The 14,871-nt window shown below is 32.2% G+C and overlaps 2 protein-coding genes across 2 annotated transcripts; both read right to left on the bottom strand.

Annotated features, from left to right (window-relative positions):
• Positions 1 to 36: 36 nt before the first annotated feature.
• Positions 37 to 1,905, bottom strand: LOC108194554 (tetrahydroberberine oxidase). The gene has a single exon (XM_017361515.2). It carries the CDS (start codon positions 1,853 to 1,855, stop codon positions 221 to 223), a length of 1,635 nt encoding a protein of 544 aa, XP_017217004.1. The 5' UTR covers positions 1,856 to 1,905; the 3' UTR covers positions 37 to 220.
• A 10,154-nt stretch (positions 1,906 to 12,059) lies between these two features.
• Positions 12,060 to 14,618, bottom strand: LOC108194477 (berberine bridge enzyme-like 24). Its single transcript, XM_017361425.2, has one exon. It carries the CDS (start codon positions 14,547 to 14,549, stop codon positions 12,921 to 12,923), a length of 1,629 nt encoding a protein of 542 aa, XP_017216914.1. The 5' UTR covers positions 14,550 to 14,618; the 3' UTR covers positions 12,060 to 12,920.
• Between the last annotated feature and the right edge of the window lie 253 nt (positions 14,619 to 14,871).

Here is a 14,871-nt window from a genome sequence, read left to right as displayed (position 1 = left end):
TTCAATATACTGTCTAAAGATTAAAAAGTCTCAGAGTTGTAAACTAAAGGCAGACAAATAAATGATGTTCATATCAATTATATATAGTACAGGGAGCACTTACAAGTTATGAATTACAAATCAAACATTAAACTTAAATGACTTCTGCAAGGTGATTGGTTACACATCATATTGATGAGTTTATTTTTATCAGATGAAAGCTAATTAATCATTCAGCTTCTCAAATGCCTACTATAGAAGGAATACTCTGTTCATTCCTGAAAAAATTGGTGGGATCAGCTACTGTCTTCACCCTAACCAATCTGTCGAAATTGTTCTTGTAATACTTTTTGCCCCATGCGCTTGCTTGCGCATAGCTTATAGGACCACGCGCATTGTTCACTCCCAAGTCGAAATCATTATAATTGTTATACGCTGTTCTGGGAGCGGTATAAGGAGTCAAGTAGCTGTATAAGCCTCTGATCCACGCCAATTCGTTAGCAGAATCCTCAGTCAGTTGCACCCTCATGTACATTTTGTACAAAGTTCCGGCTCTGTGAGGAAATGGCAGTGCAGATTCGGAAATCTCATCCATTCTTCCCCCGTATGAAGTAAAGATCATGTTTGTTGTCTGCGGGGGAGCTTGGACAATCTTATCCCAGATTCCAGTCAAGCCTTGTTTGGAAATCGGTTGTTTTACAAAGTCGGACTTTGCTTTAAAAGGAATTTTGAAGGAATCTCTTGCTAGGAGAACTTCAAGAGGAGAAGCAGGGGAGAAGAGGCCGAAAGCAAGCACCGCTTGTATGTAACTAAGCTCTTGGCAATCTTCTTTCTTCACGCCCAACTCGGGGAAGCTTTTCTGCATTAGTGCTAGAAAGGCATCTGATTTCCCGAGGAAGGAGCCGGCAAATCTGATCCGTATCGCAGTAGTATCATCAGAATTGACACTCGGGCTCGACTCCTCGCTCAGTACTGTTTTACTAGGTTCAGGTGTTGTGTCTTTCTTGACCGCATCTACTAGGACTCTGATTTCGACGTCTTTAGAAAGTTTGGGAGCAACCGATTGCCACAAATGAACAATGTCAGTCGCTTCTTGCTCGATCTTTTTCTCAATCAGGAACACAGTCATTGTCGCTGGAACATCAACTAGGTTTACCTTCCACGAAAGAATGACTCCGAAGCTCGAAGCACCCCCTCCGCGAATGGCCCAGAAGAGATCTTCCCCCATTGTTCTCTTGTCGAGAATCCTTCCATTAACATCAATCATGCGAGCATCAAACACGTTATCAGCCGCGAGACCATACTTGCGTCGCAAGATACCATACCCTCCACCACCAATAAGGCCAGTAGCGCCGACAGTGGACCAAAAACCAGCCGGAAAGCCAAGGGTGTTACTCTTTGAACCAATTGCATAGTATACCTCACCAAGAGTAGCTCCGGCTTGAATCGTTGCAGTTTTAGCCACGGGATCAACAGTAACAGTCCGAAAATTGAACATATCTAGCAGGACAAATGGCACTTCTGAGGTATAAGAAACACCCTCAAAATCATGCCCTCCACCTCGAATCCTCATCTGGACGTTAGTTTTCCTAGCGCAATATATAACCGTCTGGATTTGGGATTCGTCCACGGGGGTAACAATAACCACAGGCTTCGGGGTCTCCGGTGTGTCAAACCTCAGATTTTGCAGAGTTTTTTTCAAAATAGAAGTGTAGGAAGAGTTGCTTGGAGTGTAAACAACTTTAGATATCGCTTCAGCATTAGGAGAAACTTTACTAAGGCATTGAAGGAAACCTTGATGAGTTATAGGCATAGCTGCCCATGAACCAGTGGCCAAGAGAGCGAAAGAAAGAAGAAAACTAACTGCAATCCTCATCTCTAGTGATTGCAAGTTTGGGTTGTGAAGAGATCTTACAAGTGCTTGCTATTTATAGCAGCATTGGCATTATAAGACAACTACGGATTGGGTGAGGAGCGCGAGAGTTGCGGCAAATGGCCAGCTTGCATGGGGATTTATATTGATATCTGACCATTAGCTGCATGTCAAAGCTAAATCAATCATAAGTTGGGTGTGTCGTGATAACACAACTACTATGGAATGTCAACTGTCTTTATAACCTAAAAGGCTCATGACCCAGTTGAAGAAACTTAAAAAAACCTAAAGTCAGCTCTCCTATAACGTGGCTATTTAAATTCAGCTAAAAATAATGCCAGTTTGTTTAAATAAGGTGAACAAGGATATAATTTTAGTCTAAGGAATTTCAGTAGATGAATTTTTCAAAAACCAGCAGCTTCCCTTCAAACTTCAGGTATCAACAGCTTGCATAGCTATACATGCAATGCAAGATGTTATCTTCTTCAACCCTCAAAATGCAAGCAATCCAAAATTATTTTGATATATTTTCATCGTTCATAATGGCAGATCCAACATAAAAATCAGGGTAAGTTAAAATATCTTTATTATTTGGCTTAATGACCTTTTAGTCTTTGAAGTTTGAATGGAAGTTCCGATGCGGTTTTGAAGTTTAAAAACTTACCTTTCGACCCTCAAAGTATATCTTTGTAGTACCTTTTAGCCCTTTTTAAAAATACCAGTATATAACGGGGTGGACAAAGTTTACATTTCACACGTGAGGGTTAAAAAGGCATTAAACATTAAGGGTTAAAAGGAAAATCTAATGTATTTTAATGTATTCTTTAGGGGTTAAAAAGAACGAGATGTATACTTTAAGGGTTAAAACGTACGCCCAAAAACTTTACCCCGAATATGAATTGTCAAGTTTATCCCCCGATTTATACCGGAATTTTTAAAAAGGGCTAAGAGGTACGACAAAGATACTTTGAGGGTCGAAATGTACGTTTTTAAACTTCGAGACCGCATCAGAACTTCCACCCATACTTCGAGGGCTAAAAGGTCGTTAAGCCTTATTATTTTGATATATTTGTATTATTGTTTTAACTAGGTATATATGGTCCGAATCGGAGTCGATACGGAGTGATGACTCTCCCTACATGTGCTTTTCCCCTATTTAAGGACCTTGTGACATGATCGGGTCTTTGTAATTGTCTCGTAAAGATGTAAGAAATTAGAAAAAAAGTGGATGAAATATGACAAGGCGGCTTCTAGACTGAGATACAGCAAATTTCCATATTATTGTACAGCTCAGTCGTGTAAACTACGTGCGCTTCCATGCTATTATATACTTTCGTTCGTGTAACGTATGCGCATTACAATAATATTTGCTGGTCACATTGATGAATAAATTTGGACAACAAATATTATTACCGAGTTCTGTGTATATTATTGTGTATCGAATATTTTTAGATCGGAGAACCACAACTTCTATTATACCTATGTGCATAAAGTATTATTCTACTACAAATCTCTTTATTCTATAAACTAAAAACCTAATTAGAATATCATTAAATACTAAACAAAATATTACTAAATCATCCAACCCCACCTCCACCATCATCTTCTCCAGCTCTACCTCCACTTCCAGCAACTCCATGTCTGCCGGCCACCGCCTCCTACACGTCCACTGCCCCTATCTCGATCAATTTCGTTCATTTCCGACCGAATTTGACGGTCAGAAATGCCTGCTTTTCTTGTAGTGACAGTCCCCTCCATTACATCCTTTTTTTTTTCCTTTAACATCACAACCCCTATTATCCATGTCCAGAAGCCGCTTTACCATCAACAAACAGAGCTGGAGGTTATATATATATATATATATGAGGAAGATCCTAAGAAAACCCAGCTTATCAAGAAAACTGAGAAACCCACTTAATCACCGTTCATCTCATAATCATAATATTTATCAAATATCAATTAAATCTAATTTATAAAGGATAGTATAGTAATCTTCTACATACATTTAATGCATTCAATAAATACATGCATTTAATGCATTCAATCAGTACATTTCCTTCTTCAAAAAGATTTGTCTAAGATTTGCTTCAATATTCACGCATTATCCATACTGCATCAATCAAGCTCACATATAAGGATTAAATTAGTAAAATATAAATATTATTTAACTAACATAAATAATAAGATATGCAATTAATTGATTTTTTTTTATATTATATATATCTCATTAATAGTCAGAGCATTTAGTGTATATTAAATTTGAATTTCAAATTTCAAATTTTCTAAGATTCACCGTGAGAAATAGAAAAGATTTAATAACATTTTTTTAGCATTTATTTTTATTTATTATTTTTTGACGTAAGAGGTTTCTTAAAGTATTACTTTAGATATTATTATAACTTTTGTATTCGTATTCTTTTATATTAATTGGTTTAAGATTCTTCGAAATAATAATTAATAAAAATATTAAAAGAGTCAAAAGAATATCATACAGTGAGTAATTTATACAAGAAAAATCTCAAATTTTAAAAGAATCTTGCATGACACAAATATTTATTATTAAAAATAATAAAATATATTAGATAATCTTTAAAATTTTATTATTTAAGATCATATTCTAAAGTACATTTAGATAAGATATTTTCATAGGTATTATCGTGCACGAAATTACTCAACAAAATCAGATCAAATATTTTCTCATTAACTATAGGAAAGGTATTTCAGTTTTATTAATATAACATATATGATAAATGTCATTTGAATGTAATTGGATTCCTTCAAGTGTTTATATTCAAAGTAATAAAATATAACAAGATTCCGTTAGGTGTTTTGATGCATATTTTAAAAGAATCTTGCATGGCACAAATATTTATTATTAAAAATAATAAAATATCTTAGAGAATCTTTATAATTTTATTATTTAAGATCTTATTCTAAAGAGCATTTAGATGAGATATTTTCATAGGTACCGTCATGTGTAAGAAAATTACTCAACGGAATCCGATCAAATATATTCTCATTAACTATAGGATAGGTATTTTAGTTTTATTAATATAACACATATGATAAATGTCATTTAAATGTAATCGGATTTCTTCAAGTGTTTATATTCAAAGTAATAAAATATAACCAGATTCCATTAAGTGTTTTGATGCATATTTAAAAAGAATCTTGCATGACACAAATATATATTATTAAAAATAATAAAATATCTTAGAGAATCTTTAAAATTTTATTATTTAAGATCTTATTCTAAAGAGAATTTAGATGAGATATTTTCATAGCTACTGTGTAGGAAATTACTCAACGGAATCTGATCAAATATTTTCTCATTAACTATATGGTAGGTATTTTTTTTTTTGAAGATGAGAATAAATCTCACAAATATGAATCGGCAATTCACCCTGATAATTCTTTCATTCAAGAAAGCTTATTATCTAACCGTCGGACATGCAAGATGACAGGGGAAATTTAGACAATAAAACTTTAATGTCCGAAAAGAAAAACCCGTCTTCTTCCAAAAATCCTGAAAAATAAAACAAAGGAAATAAGAAGAATCTTGCATGACACAAATATTTACTATTAAAAATAATAAAATATCTTAGAGAATCTCCTACATATATTCCAAAAAGATTTTGTATGGTCATGTTAATGATTAGATATTTAAGATTCGATTAAGTGTTTTAATATCAAATTACTAAATTAAATATTAAGCATTTATGATACTAAATGCTTTCTATTTAATGTTTTAATTAATTATTTACTATTGGATAAAAAATAAGATTTTGACATGTTAACTTCATTAGTAAAATGGTAATGGAACCTTAATATTTTAACATCATTAGTAAAATGGTTAATAGAATCTTAATATTTTAACATCATTAGTAAAATGGTGTTAAACATCTTAACATCATTAGTAAAATGGTTAATAAAATCTTAATATTAATCTTTCACTTATCACAAAAATAAAAAAATTATAACACATCATGTTTTTTTGTAAAATAGTTAAAAAAAATAATTAAAGCATTAAACAAAAATTATTTAATATCCTACCAAATGTTCGTAAAATCTATTAATTCTTTAACAAATAATAGTATTAAAATATTATCATTAAACATTCTTATTAACATCTTACAAAATATACACGTTCTTTAATTAACATAAATAATAAGATATACAATTAATTGATTTCCTTTTCTATATTATTCATATCTTAATTAATCAGTGTGTATTCAGTTTGAATTTCAAATTTCAAATTTTAAAAGATTCAACTTGATAAATAGAAAAGATTTAATGATATTATTTTAGCATTTGTTTTTATTTATTATTTTTGGATGGAGGAGATTTCTTAAAGTATTTCTTTAGATATTATTATAATTTTTGTATTGGGATTCTTTTATATTAATTGGTTTGAGATTCTTCAAAGTAATTATTAAAATTATTAAAAGAGTCACAAGAATATCATAAGGTAAATAATTTATACGTGAAAAATCTCAAATTTTAAAAGAATCTTGCATTGCACAAATTTTGTTATTAATTTTTTTTAGAGAATCTTGAATATATATTCTAAAAGAATATTGTATGGTCTTAATTTAATATTAAAATTAAGATTCTAAAAGTTTTATTATCAAGTTTTCTCTGAATAAAAGATTCTACTAGAAGTTTCTTTGAATAAGCATAACTAGAACACAAACTAGAACACCCAGAAACAACTAGAACACAAACTAGAACACCCAGAAACTAACTGAAGAACAACTTCCACAAGAACGTAGTATTCTAAGCAAACATAACTAGAACACAAAGTAGAACACCCAAAAATTAACTCAAGATCAACTTCCATCTTAGTAAAGAACCTAGTATTCTAAGAAGATCATGTAGAATCCTCGAAACTTTCCCTCTCCAAGAGATTCTGATCAACATCCATCAAGTCTTTACTCGCGTCGTAGAAACAGGAAATCAAAGAATCAAAAAGTAGGACCTCCGAGGAAAACAAGAGCTATTAAGAACATAGGTTAGCATTCTCCGAAATGTTTGGATCATGGAGATTCTTGAGCATTCTATCCTCAAGAACATCCTGAGCATTTTATCCTCCACACTTGGGAACTCACAGATGAACTAATTTTCTCATAAATCAATCTTCCGCCTCGTTCTTCTTCTGCCCAACTTGAAATTGTTGACTCGATTGGTTTGTACGACTTGAAATTAAAAAAACTCAAAGGTTGAGGGTACTCTTTGATGTTAAAAAGTAGAACCTTTTCGAATCCAGTCTCCACAACCCATTGCCTTTGTGCATCTGAAAGATTGTCCATGATTCTTTTTAAAAAGATAGGTTTGACTCGAAACAACAAACGGTCGGTGTTCTCATGGAGATTCTTCTCCATCATTATATCTCTGAAAATGAAGCGAGGCTATTTTGCGATAGTTTGAAAAGAAATACAAGAGTCACAACAATTAAATGGTATGAAAAAGATTTAAGATCGATGAGAATAATATGTCGTACAAACCTTCGATTGATGAATCATAGTGTTTACACGATCTCGTAGTTTTCTCCTGCTTACAATTCTAGCGGTTCTTCATCACAATGTATACATGTAATGATCTGATATGTGATGATATGTGATTAATTTGTGTGCTTTGATTGGATTTTGCCAGATGCCAAAATTATAAGATTTCTAATTAATCAATAATAGATTCCTTACGATTTTGGCCTTGTGTGTGTTAGATTTTGATATTTTTTGATTGAATTTAATTTGGGAAATGATTATATATGACAAAAATAATCAACGGCATCTAAGAGGGTTTCTCAGTTTTCTTGATAATTTGGTTTTCTCTGGAACCTCACTATATATATATATATATATATATATATATATATAGGGTTGCACTCCACACAGAACACTTTAAAAAAAGAACAACACAGAACACTGTCATGACACTTCATTTTTCACAAATAATTATTTGTTAAGTTTATAACTACATAGCTAAACACTAATTAAACTTAATATATGAAATCTAACATCCAAACTCATCCAAATTATAGATATGAAATATTATAGAATCCAGAACAGAATCCAGAATAGAATCCAGAATAGAATCATATAAATATATTTTTTGCATGATTATTTTACATAGAATCATGTTATTTTTAATAAATATTTGTTATTAAACATGGTGGATACTATTATCATTCATAATAAAACGTTATTCAGCTTAAAATTTGAATTTAATTCAAGTTTTAGATGAGATTCCATATTCGATTCTAAAGTGTTCTGTGTTGTTCTTTTTTTAACAGTGTTCTTTTTTGAGCAATGACATATATATATATATATATATATATATATATATATATATATATATCTTGTACATGAGTCTCATGATTTAAATATGAATTTAAAATCGCCATCGGATCGGACCTCCGGTTATCAGCTGCAGCAACACAGTTATGAGTATTCTATGACTATACACCAAATCATGGGTTGCGACACAAATGCACTAATAAATCGAAATTGTTGCTCCATTACCTCATTTCATGCCTACCACCTTCATCTCCACCACCATCAGAATCATGTAAAAAACAGATCCGTACATTTTCATCAATTTTTGGAAGTTTTCACCAATTTTTACAATACAAATCACTAAACTTTAAATAGAATATCACTAAATTGTATTGAGAACATCACCAAAGTGTATTGCTTTTTATTTTTTATTTAAGGGTTGGTTTGTATTTGATCACCAGCATATATACATATATACTTTTAATTAAATAGAACTATTTTTAAAAAATAAAAACTAGAAATTTATCTTGTTTGACCATTAAATATAGTTGTCTTTTAACCTCAGCCATACAATTAAATAAAATATATATAATAAATAAAAAAGTTTACTTGTAATTACAGCATTAATTGCTTCACTTTCCTTATCTCCATTGCTTTCTGTCCCTGACTCTAAGAGATGCCTCTGCTTTCGTTATCTTCACTGCCTTTTGTCCCTAACTCTTCACTGCTTCACTTTCTTTTGAAGTAAATATTAATTGTTGCATGTCGATTTGAGTTAGTCATGTATCTGAACTCATCTTTGTTGTACTGCAACAATGATCTAAGAGGTACAATTTTCAAATGTCAACTTCCTCAATCCCTTACTTGATCATTGCTGTCCTGTTATCTTGATTGCGATTTGATCTGATTCAGGGAAGAAATTATAGGACTTAATTGACTAGTAATAATTTTTTTTTTTTGACAAACAAAGGATTTTATTAATACGAAACGCAAATCCAGCCGGGACAAACCTCCGAACTGTCAACTACAATCTGATTGTGAAACAAAGAACGAACTAAACAAATAGTCGTTTTGTTTTCAGATCGCTTAACAAATACATTCCCATAGAATACTGTTGCAATATAATACATTCCCATAGAATACGTATACGGTAGTAATGATATTCTCATAGAAATTGTTAAGCAGGAGATTCTGTTGCAGTACATGTAATATTTAGATTTCATTACGTATACGAATACGTAATGAAATTTTAGCAGGACTAGTAATGATATTTAGATGGGAGGAAAACGCAGGACTGAAATGTAATATAATACATTCCCATATAATACGTATACGGTAGTTATTAGTAGTTTTTTAAACTAAAAAAAATTATCCACTTGTCTCTCAAATCTGCCGTTCATTTTGTTATAATCCAACGATGTTGGATTGGGCATTCGAAGATCCAATATATCTATGTTCCAAGGAGCCCAACACACACACACACACATATTAGAACCAATATTAAAATTAGAACTTAGGGACCACACATGATGCATATGAATTCAATGATCACGATCCTCCTAGCTATATAAATATAAATTACACCAAATGCTATTTAAGATATCTTACCTTATATATAAATTATAATAGTCATTAACTACTACCACTTATTATAATAATCAATTAACATGTATATGCACTTTGTTATTTATGCAAATCAAACCTACAATATGTGATTCTCAATCAATTTTAGTAATATAATATTATAAAACAGGAGATTCTGTTGCAGTGCATGTAATATTACAAAACACGGGATTCTGTTGCACTACATTCCAGCTAAAATAATATTACAAGATTCTATTGTAGTACATATTTAGCTCATAGAATATTAAATAACATGAGATTCTGATGTAGTACGTATCTAGCTCATATAATATTACAAAATACGAAATTCTACTGCAGTACATATAAATAATAATAAAACACATACACTCCATGTCTTCATATATTGGAGTTCTGTTGCAGTATGTGTAGATAACAGTGTTATAAAGTCATAACAGATATATTCGATTTATTCATATATCACGATTTTGCAGCAGTATAATAGATTAATTTGTATATATCACTTTATATTTTTATTTTTTTTGAAAATGTATATATCACTTTATATGAATCAAGGATTAAATGTGTTTTCATGTTAGAATGATCAATTATAATTTTATTTTATTTTTTTTGTCAAGAATGATCAATTATAATAAATTTCATTAAAATTAAGAATATGCGTTGATTGAAGACATGTGTATTTAAGTACTACTCCCTCTGTTTCTAAATATTTGGCGCTTTGACTTTGGGCACGTATCTTTAAGTGCTTTGACCGAGTAGTTAAAATTATTATTTTTTAAATTTTCTTTTTCTGAATAAAAATATATAATCAAAATTTTAATTCACAAAAAAAATTGATCAAAAATAATAATTTTTACTATCCGGTCAACTCACCTAAAGATGTTTGCCAAAAGTCAAAACGTCAAATATTAAAAAACGGAGGGAGTATGTACTATTTTAAAACACATTCATATGTTTAATTTCACACATTTAAGTTAATGATTATTAATATGGTTCTAAGATTATAAGTTTAAGCGGATCTATCTGGAACCTGACACGATATATATATGTATATATATATATATATATAATATTATATATATTAATTTATATATTATTCCGTGACTGTGCTCCAAACCGGTTGAAAACTAGCGGGGCAGAATATGTAAAATAGCTAACTAATTGTTTGAACCGAATGTAGTATTGTAGTAATTCTATTAGAGTAACTCTAACCATTAAAAATCTTTAGTTAAAAAATGAATTGGCATATCAAAGATAATAAATACAGATAATCTCATGAAAATATGACACTCTTACCATACTCTCTCCTTATTTCCTATGGATGACTATATTTGTCGAACCATTACAGATTTATAGCAAATACCACTTCATCAAACAATACATTTTATTTATAACACCTTAAAACAATAATAACATTATATTTGAAATATATCCAATTAATTATATAGACGGTACCATCAAAATAAAATGTATCACAAGTTCAACAAATTTTACATAATATCATAGAGCATCTTCAATCATGTAGAACTCTTAGATAAAATCATTATACATACTATAAATAAAAAATATAAATGTAAAAAAAACTCAACTCCATTGATACATTTTCCTTGTCTATAAATATAGCCGCCCCTGATTTTGGCTATATCTGTCGAATCTTTGTATACATGTAAGAAATTTGTAAGAAGATTACATGTCATTTATTGTCATATTAAAGTGATGGTATATTCTAATTATAACAATCTAAAATATTAATAATATACTATTTTTAAAAAATAGTTACCCAATGTTGTCAATATCATCGAAGCATAATGTTTTACAACAGATTCAATAAATTTTACACAGGTTCAATTTAACCTATCAATTTTACTCAATCCCGTTGCAGATCATATAACATATTCAATTTAGTCAACAATTATAACCGACGTTTGCTCTTTGACAGTAACAGTAGATCTCACATTAAATTAAATTAATTTGGTATACCTACATGTTTTGCATGCATTTATTAGAAATACGGGATAGAAAACAAGTACATATACCGTGTTTTATATATTTAGAAATCTTTCAACGGTCAGAAAAATGGCGGTACTTAGAGCAAGTTCAACAATGTCCTGGCAATTATCTCATAAACATAATAAAAAAATAATGTTCTAGTGATTTAAGACATCATTTTAATATATCAACTCCATAATATGTCTTATTATTGTGCCTTATTATTAAAATAGTAATATATTTAAATTATTGTTGGAGGGAAATGAAAAGGAGAGAGGAGCGAGATGTGTTGAAATGAGAAAAACTAATTTTATATTGGTAGAAATGATTTAGGGCATGCATACTTATACCTCAAAAATAAGACATTTGAGAGATGTCCTAGTGTTTTAAGGCACCAGTAGAACATTGTTTGAGCACTCATTTACTCCAAATGCCTTAAATTTTAATTTAGGACATCAGTTTGAGGCACTTTTGGAATTGCTCTTAGAGATACAGGGTAATCAACTCAATTCTATCAGCACTAATCCAACAACCAGAAACACATACACAGAAGTGATTGTCGTTACTCGGATCACTATTTACTCTCTCAAAACCTACCTCATTGTTTGAGCCGAATAGAGTACTGTACTATCTCTATTATTAGTTATTACTGACACGCAGAGGAGTAATACTTGAATCCTCACATTAAATTAAAATTACTTAGGTATACCTACATTTTTAGCATGCATTTATTAGAACACTGATCAGCGAGCTAAGTATCTAAGTGATGATACAGAATTACAGATTCTCCAACAAAACGAGTGCCGAAATACTTGAGTTCTCTGCAAAACGGAAAAGTTAGTATCTTGGTCTGGAGCTATAAAAATCTTCCCAATTATTACCGGTAGAGTAGAGTTTTTCTTCGTTAATTATTTTAAAAAAAATAATACTTCTTTTATTGTAGACCTTTAAACAAAGGGTTTATTTTTCGACAACAGTACATGATCCCAATAATATCTTTGTCGCTCAAATTTGATAAGGTGCATTATGGAAAGCTAGACATAAAATAAAGAGTAAACTTCAAGCTTGTGGCCAAAGTTTACATCGATTTTCAAAACGTTGGCTGGAGTTTGGCCATCTTTTTGTGAATTTGGAACTCTGGCCAACCTTTTAAAAATCAGTGTAAACTTTGGCCACAACTTTGAAGTTTACTCTAAAATAAATCAACAGCTTCTTACAGGGATACTTTGTTCATGTCTAAAAAAGTTGGTAGGATCAACTTTCGACTTCACCGCAACCAATCTGTCGAAATTATTCTTGAAATACTTTTTACCCCATGCACTGGCTTGCTCGAAGCTAGTCGGATCATGCAGATTGTTCACTCCCAGGTCGAAATCGTTATAATTCACATACGCTGTTCTTGGAGCCGTGAAGGGTGCCAAATAGCTGTACAAGCCTCTGATCCATTCCAAGGCCTTTGTAGTATCTCCATCCATGAGCACCCTAATGTACATCATGTACAATGTCCCAGCTCTGTGCGGAAATGGGATGGAAGATTCCGAAATCTCATCCATCCGACCACCGTATGAGGTGAGGATCACATTTGTTGTTTGTGGTTCAGTTTGAAGAAGCCTATCCCACATTCCATTCAGGCCTCGTTTTGATATTGGTTGTTTCACGAAATCGGACTTTGCTTTGAATGGAATCTTCAAGGATGATCGTTCCAGGAGAGTTTCGAGAGGACTTTCCGGGGAAATTAGGGAGAAAGTAAGCACGGCTTGAATGTAACTTAGTTCGTTACAGTTTTCTCTCTTTAATCCTAATTCGGGGAAAGCCTGATCAATTATCGGAAGAAGTTGGTCTATTCGGCCAAGAAACGAGCCAACGATTCTGAACCGAATGGTCTTGCTGCCTCGAATTTGACTAGATTCACTCAACACCGTTCCAATACCATCAGCCGGGGAGTCTGTTCTAATCGGCTCTACGACTATTCTTATTTCGACCTCTTTTGGGAGATGCGGTGCAACAGTTTGCCACCGATGGACTATATCAGTCCCATTCTGCTCCAAAGTTGTCACAACTTCGAAAAGAGTCATTATTTTTGGGACGGAAACTAGATTTATCTTCCAAGAAAGAATGACTCCGAAGCTAGAAGCACCGCCTCCTCTAATAGCCCAAAAGAGGTCTTCCCCCATTGAATTTCTGTTTAGAATTCTCCCATTAACATCAATCATCCGAGCATCGAGCACATTATCAGCCGCGAGACCATACTTGCGTCGCAAGATACCATACCCTCCACCACCAATAAGACCAGTTGCACCAACAGTGGACCAAACACCAGCTGGAAAGCCAAGTGTTTTACTCTTTTGTGCAATTGCATAGTAGACCTCACCGAGGGTAGCTCCGGCTCCAATCCATGCAGTTCTAGCTTCAGGATCAACGTCGATAGATCGAAGATTGAACATATCGACCAAGACAAATGGAACTTGTGATACGTAGGAAACACCCTCGAAATCATGCCCTGTACCTCGAATTCTCATCTGGATATTAGTTTTTCTTGAGCAATATATGACCGTTTGGATTTGGGATTCGTCTACCGGTGTAACAATAACAAGAGGTTTCGGGGTTTCGGACGATGCAAATCGTAAATTTTGTAAGGTACTTTTGAGGATAGAAGTGTAGGAAGAGTTTCTTGGAGTGTAAATAACTCGGGATATAGATTCAGCATTTGGAGAAACTCGGGTAAGGCATCGAAGAAAACTAGCATCAATTTGTGAAGAAGTGGCCAAAGAAATAGTGGAAAAGAGTGCAAAAGAAAGAATGGAAAGAACTAAACTATCTGCATTCTTCATATTTGCTGACAACTCTGTTTGGATTTTGGTATGTGAAGATATACGCTTTCAGTGCATCCTTTTTATACTACTGCAAGATTTCAGCCACACTAAAGGCAGGTGGAAAACGAGGAAAGATCATGTGTAGAGAACTATTACATCTAAAACTTTAAGGTGTTAGAGAAAGACCCTCTATGACTAGAGCTCTCATACCATGTAGAGAATCATTCCATCTAAAACTTTAAAGTGTTAGAGAAGACCCCTTTATGGATCTTATGCTTATATTTCAACAATAGTTGCGACAACTTTGACAATCTGCATGAAAATATTAACTAGTAAAAGA

Source organism: Daucus carota, chromosome 7 (genome assembly GCF_001625215.2).
Source record: "Daucus carota subsp. sativus chromosome 7, DH1 v3.0, whole genome shotgun sequence".
Lineage (NCBI taxonomy): Eukaryota > Viridiplantae > Streptophyta > Magnoliopsida > Apiales > Apiaceae > Daucus > Daucus carota.
The sequence above is the reverse complement of the archived record's forward strand: the minus strand, read 5'-3'. Positions and strand labels throughout refer to the sequence as shown.

Coding starts and splice junctions, on each gene's coding strand:
- LOC108194477 (XM_017361425.2), bottom strand. CDS start 14,549: ATGAAGAATGCAGATAGTTTAGTTCTTTCCATTCTTTCTTTTGCACTC.
- LOC108194554 (XM_017361515.2), bottom strand. CDS start 1,855: ATGAGGATTGCAGTTAGTTTTCTTCTTTCTTTCGCTCTCTTGGCCACT.